Here is a 6,180-nt window from a genome sequence, read left to right on the forward strand (position 1 = left end):
CCATTTCGACTTTACTTAGTAGTCCTGCCCGTCTACCCAGAACTTATTAGCACTTGCCTTTGATGAGGTTTTCATTGGCCTTGCCTTGGGTGCCTTTAGTCTTGCTGGCTGCTAATTCCACTTATGCGAACAAGAGCTGGCCAAAAAACACTTTCTGCCCTCTTCGGCTGGCTCACATGCATTCGGTGCTCGGTGTCATACTGCGACATGCACTCGCGGCCACGACATGCTATTTGAAATGGCCATTTGCGCGACCATCAGTCAGTGGACTTTAATTGCCCGCACACGTTTAAGGGGTGGTCTGGAAAAACACGGAGAAACACGGAAAAGTCGCACTAGCCGCAAATGTGTTTTTCGCGCCTTCACCTCTACGGTTACAGAAAAACTCTGGCACACGAACTTCGACCTAAGGCTCCGATTGTTACTCGATGTGAATGCTATTTCTTGCCCACCGACCGCTAAGCACGTCCTTTCGCCTGCTCGCAACGATTTCAACTGAGTGGCTACGGATGGAATCAGCTTGATTTGTTTATGCCTCGTCCTGAGTCCTTCGTGACGAGTCCTCGGAGCGCAATAGAGAAAAGAGAGAGAGAGAGCTTTTTAGTACACTGAGAGAGGTTGTGAATATCGTACGCTTAAGAGAAAGGACATTCCCTGCGGAAAAACGAAGAATAAAACTTCCGACAGGATACTATTCTTGAATTCAATTCTGCATGTTGTAAACAAATACCTTACATTATTGGTTTTATTCCCTCCAGGAATAATGAAGATTTAATCTGCATGATTTTAATAAAAGTATCGAATCTTGCCATACAAATATTTGTGGTTTGTATGGTTTAAAAGAAAATCAAGGAGAAGGATGGACGTTGTCAATATTGTTAGATTTATTTACAAAAATAATAAAATTCACATTTTTTTTTATGTACGAAATGTCTTATGACCATATATTTTTCTTTTCTTTTAGTTAAATTTTAAACAGCCCTTGACATCGAGCCGGCTAACAAATACCATGTAAAATTAGGAAAGGTCACCAAACCTATATTTTCGGATTCAGCTTATAAAGCTATCTAAATTATGTTGCAACTTTAAAGTAACGTTTATTATAACTTCTAGGCCAAAAAGGCAATTTCAATGAGAGCTCCAATCCCAATCACGTTTTTTTCCCCCAAAAGCATTGCCAGATTTGTCAGGCGCAGTGGCTTTCGAAAAACAACTTTTGAGCATCAAAATTTGAAAACACCAGCTAGTTCCCGGATTCTCCCGGTCGCCCAGGCCCGTCAGTACTCGCCATTCTTCCGGCTCCCCACCGATGTCTAAATTGAACTGAGTACGCCTTTCCCCAAGTAGCAGTCGCCGTATCCGGATTCCGTCCCAGACACAACCGAAACCCATTCCCAGCAGTCGAACAGACAGCCCAAAGACACTCCCACTCCAGCAAGACGGTATGTGCGTGTAGATTCCTATATATGCGGTTCAGTTGGCCAACCGCAAAAATTCTTGAAAGACCAAATAAAGAAAACAAGGAGAACTAACTTGGGCCAAAGCAAAGCAGAGCCAAGCGCCAACGGAAATTGTTAACCTTTGGGGATATCAAACATTTACGATTGCGTGGCGCGGCAGCGGCAGCAACATTTAAGTTTTTATCAGCACAAAATAAAGTTTTGGTTTACGGATTGTGTTTCAGCTTGCCGCCCTCACCCATTATTTGGCCGGAGGCAGCCACAAGTGCCCAGGAGCAGGAGGTAGGAGCTGAAGGAGGAGCAGGAGTTGGATCAGGGGCTGAAGGCTCGTCCCTGTTGATTCCGGGGCACGCAGAACTTTTATCCTTTTCAATTTCGTTTTTCTTGGCGAGTACTTTTGAGGGATTTAAATTTCTGTTTGCTGCCGGGGCAACAGCGAAACAACCGTGGGAGCGGCAATATCGACTTGCTGGCGACCAGGTGAGTGCTTTTGTTGGCCTAATCACGGCTTTGCCGACTTGGCCATATTCAATTGCAGTACAATGCGATTGGGGCGGCCAATTTGACTTGCGATTTTGGTTGAAAAACACATAATAATACATGTATGTATACGCGAGAAAACAGCGTTGATATAGTTTTGATTTTCATCTTTTTTCTTTGTCTCTTAATTCTGGTATTTAATTAAAAATTTTTAACGATTAAATTAACCTTGTAAAAATTTACATATATCTTTACATTTAAAATGTAACACTTACTTATTTTTGTTTTAATATACTTTATTAAAATATTCTCCCAGCCTTCATGAAGGAAAAGAAAAAGAGCCGCGGAGTTCTTCCACCTGGTCCTGATCCACCTGGATCCTCGAATGTAGTCAACTCAGAGGATTTCCAATCGGAAACCGATGACAGGACCCACGAGGTGGGTGATCAGGGAGCTCCCTTCATCTTGGTGGACTGCATGGCCCTTAAAGATCTCATCGATTTGGATGCAACCCTTTGTCAAGTGGAGCGGAATAGGATGGAAAAGGTGGAGGACGAGATAGGGGGCAACTATGGTATTCCACTGGAGGATGTGACGCCACCTCCAGAATTGGACATGCCCATCAACCTGAGCTCCAAGGAACTGGCTAGGCTGAAAGCTGCAGAGGATGAGCGTCGTTTCAATGAGGATATGCGGAATCTCACCATTTCTCGGACGGAGGAAGATGAGGAAGTCACCTCTGACACAACTGAACACAAGGTCAATTCCATATCCGATGTGGCACTGAATGAAAGCAAGCTTCTGTTGCAGACCACCTCCAATCTGGAGCAGATACGCAGTAAGCTTGAGCAGCTGAGGGATCTGCAGGAGCAGATCCTGTTGGCGGATTCCGTTCCGGAGGTGGTTGCCGCATCCTCAGTTTTGGAACGTCCAAGCATTCGCCGGCAGGGCACCTTCGACATCAAGCGTGATGGTGACAAAAATGTGGATTATCCTGACATTGCCCCAGAAGCTTCTGAAGCGAAAACTCAGTCGCAGAGCCGAACACTGCCAATTACTCGCCGGGCAAGGATTAGGGCCAAAATTACCAGCTCCGGGACTATAAGCCGAAGCGAGAGATCAAAGTCCGTTGACGGCCAGAAGGTTACTTCAGAAAATGAGCAGATCATCAGCCAGATTGGCGATCTCCTTATGAAACTGCAGCTCCACCACGAGCAGGGTTCGGTTCTCGATGAGGGATCCTCGTATTCCTTCATGGTGACCATTAAGCCGGCTGGAGGTGCCTCCAACTGCTCCGTTCACGCAATTACAGATCTAAAATCCCGCGAAAGAAAGACCTCTGTGCAGCCCCAAGATTTCCAGTCTCCATCCATTAATATTTTTTCTCCTGCTAATGGAACGGAGGTTGCTGAGTTATCCTTAAGCTCTCGTTGCGTAAATGGGAACTCTTTTCTTCCTATTTCCGTTCCCGAAACGTCCTCTATGCGGGTCAAGTCCCCATATTTGCGTAAAAGACCGTGCTCCTACTTGAAAGTTCCTGCCCCGGCTAGATATTGCCATGGTAGAAAAAGAGATTAACACGGGACTAATAGGATTTCCGTTACCATACATTATATTTATTTTAAAGGAATTCAAGAACTGACAAATAAATATATATTTTTTATGATTAGGGGAATATCAGATAGGGAGAAGCTAAAGGAATTCGCTTGCTGAACGTAAAAAGGATTCGAATTATTTTTTCATGCCTATTGTATCAATCGCAACGACCTCAAGTATTATCAACTGCATGGTAAAAAGGTTTCAATGAATTAAAAAATAGTTTATATGAAATGCGCTGATATATAAACTCTAATTATATTTTAAAATTTATGAATTACAATTTGACCTGAATTAAAGCTATGTTATTTGTGTATTTTCACTTCAGGAATGGTTTAAAAGTAATCCATTTTTCAAACTGTTGCTGCTGTTTTTAATTACGTTAAGATCAATAATTTCGCTTCAATTCACTTCATTGTTTTATAATGCATACAATAGAGGTATAAAACATTAACTTACACAACTCAATCAATGTTTGTTTTTTCTGTTCAGGACAATCGAGTAGTTTAAATTGTTTATTTGCCATAAAGTAATTAATTACATTAATCACTAAACGAACAATGATTAAATATATGTTATCAGCTCTCAGAATTTTAATTACATTTATATTTTTATTTTTTGCTATAAATTGGCAACAGATTTTTAACATATTTAAGCGGTAACTGCTTGCTAACTTTTCTCGAATCTCAACTCGTGCTCCTTTTGGTAAATTTTTCCTGGCATTAAGGTGGCTTTTTTGGCCACTTCCTGGTGGAGTTGTCTAATTGCACGGCCACGCACTTTCATTGCTCATTTCCGAGGTGGCCTCGAGTGCGTGGTTGCTGCTCATTCTGTTCGGTTTGCTCAATTGTGGCCAAAGTGTTTTCAACTTTCCTCTGTCATCTCGCCCCGAGGTCGAATCTGAAGTTCGCCCCCTCGACTGGATTTGGTGAAATGTCGGCCAAGTGCTCGGCTTGGCTTGTGCCAGTTGGCAGTTGGCAGGCGTCCTGCTGCAGGACCTTAAAAACAGTCCTGCCTCTTGTCATTTGTCGTTGGGCACAAATTGCAAGATTGACTGCTGGCTACATGGGCGAAAAAGTGGGCTGGGACAAAAGTTTTCATTAGTTTTAATTAAATCCCAAACAGCATTTCCATGCTGCACTCTCTGAGGCGTGTGTTGGTTCTTTCGAGGCTTTGTCAATGAGTTTGCCCAACAAAACCGAATTAAAAACACATCAAAATTAATGACACTTCGCCCCGGGGGAGGCGGAATATTGTTTAGCTGGCCAAATGGCCAAAAGGAAGTTGCCATGGCCTTCCACTGCCACTTTCCAGTTGCCACTCGAAGTGCGGACAACATTTGTGCAATTTATTTAGCCGGTTTTTTTGCGGCGCTTCTCGACGAGCGCGCATGTTGCTAAATAAATTTCATGATTTACTGCAGCCATACGGGAAGCGAGGACAAGAAAAAAATGACAGTTGCCAGTGGCCACAATGTTTATATAGTTGTCGGGTGGGCGTATGCCGTGGGCCGTGGCTACATGAAATTTGCAATTAGATTTGGCGAAAAGGCAGCCGCAACATCCGCCCGGCGTCCCAATTCCACTTGGCCAGCAAACCAACTTCGTTGCCGGGTCCGGGCGAAATATTTAATGCGGAAAGTTTAATCGCAATAGCTGCTGCTGTGGCATCTGCAGCGGCGCATTTCCGGCATTTGTTGGATTTTAGACTGCATTTCCCGCAGCACATGGCCATCGCAGCGGCTCATGGTTGACATCATAAAATTTGATGCCCGACATTTACTGGCCTCCTGTCTTCGGGGGTTTGAGTGCCAGGATGTCGGATGGCTGGGATGCCGGGATGTCGGGATGCCAGGATACCAGGATGCGGACGCACTTTCACTGCGGCCAGCCCTTGAGCGGCCAAGAAATTAAATAAATTTTTGATTAGCCAGTTGAGTCCGCTTCTGCACGAGTTGCGCGGAGCCACAAAAATATATACACTCCATTCTGGTTTTCCTTCTGGGGAGATTTCTCTGGGACTTAGTTGCCCTCGGGTCGGTGGGATTTTGTATTTCTGTTATTCTGGTGAACGCTTTGAAAGTGGGCCAATTCGGAGGAAATGGAAAGAGAATGAGGTAATTATTAGAGCTATTAGTCTAGCGACATCTCAATGTTGTTTAAAAAAAAATAAATGAAACACTTTTTCTTACTGTGATTATCTTATTACCTAAATATTATTTCCATCTTGAGCTCCAATTTAGTAAATAAACAGAGATCGGCTACATAGATCATAAAAAGGGTATGAGTTTACATTCTGTTTTTAAAATCAGCATCGCTAATCGGCGCTGAGCTAATTTGGAAAAAACTCCCCCGAGCGAGCAGAATGAAAGCCAAATAAATGCGCCACGCAATTAGAATGCACAACAATAATTACATAATAAATTCGCCAGTGCAGCTGCAACGGCGGCGTGCGGTGTCTTCCGGCGGCAGCTGCCACGAAATGTAAATGAAAATAAGTGGCAGGACGCCGATGCCGACACCGACGGGTCCTCCTTCGTCCTTCGTCCTTGTTGGCGACCGCGCTCACAAATGCCTTCGACTAGTTGAGCACTTGATCAGCGAGTGTCGGGCGTGGGCGCTTCCTCCATCCATTTCACTCCGCG

At 44.0% G+C, this 6,180-nt stretch overlaps 1 protein-coding gene across 1 annotated transcript; it reads left to right on the top strand.

Annotated features, from left to right (window-relative positions):
- The first annotated feature begins 1,191 nt into the window (after positions 1-1,191).
- On the top strand, positions 1,192-3,839 carry LOC108051534. Its single transcript, XM_017133666.2, has 2 exons — positions 1,192-1,940; positions 2,257-3,839. The coding sequence occupies exon 2, from the start codon at positions 2,262-2,264 to the stop codon at positions 3,516-3,518; it is 1,257 nt and encodes a 418-aa protein (XP_016989155.2). The 5' UTR covers positions 1,192-1,940; positions 2,257-2,261; the 3' UTR covers positions 3,519-3,839.
- Positions 3,840-6,180: the final 2,341 nt, after the last annotated feature.

The sequence above is a fragment of the Drosophila rhopaloa genome, unplaced genomic scaffold (assembly GCF_018152115.1).
Source record: "Drosophila rhopaloa isolate 14029-0021.01 unplaced genomic scaffold, ASM1815211v1 contig_178, whole genome shotgun sequence".
NCBI lineage: Eukaryota > Metazoa > Arthropoda > Insecta > Diptera > Drosophilidae > Drosophila > Drosophila rhopaloa.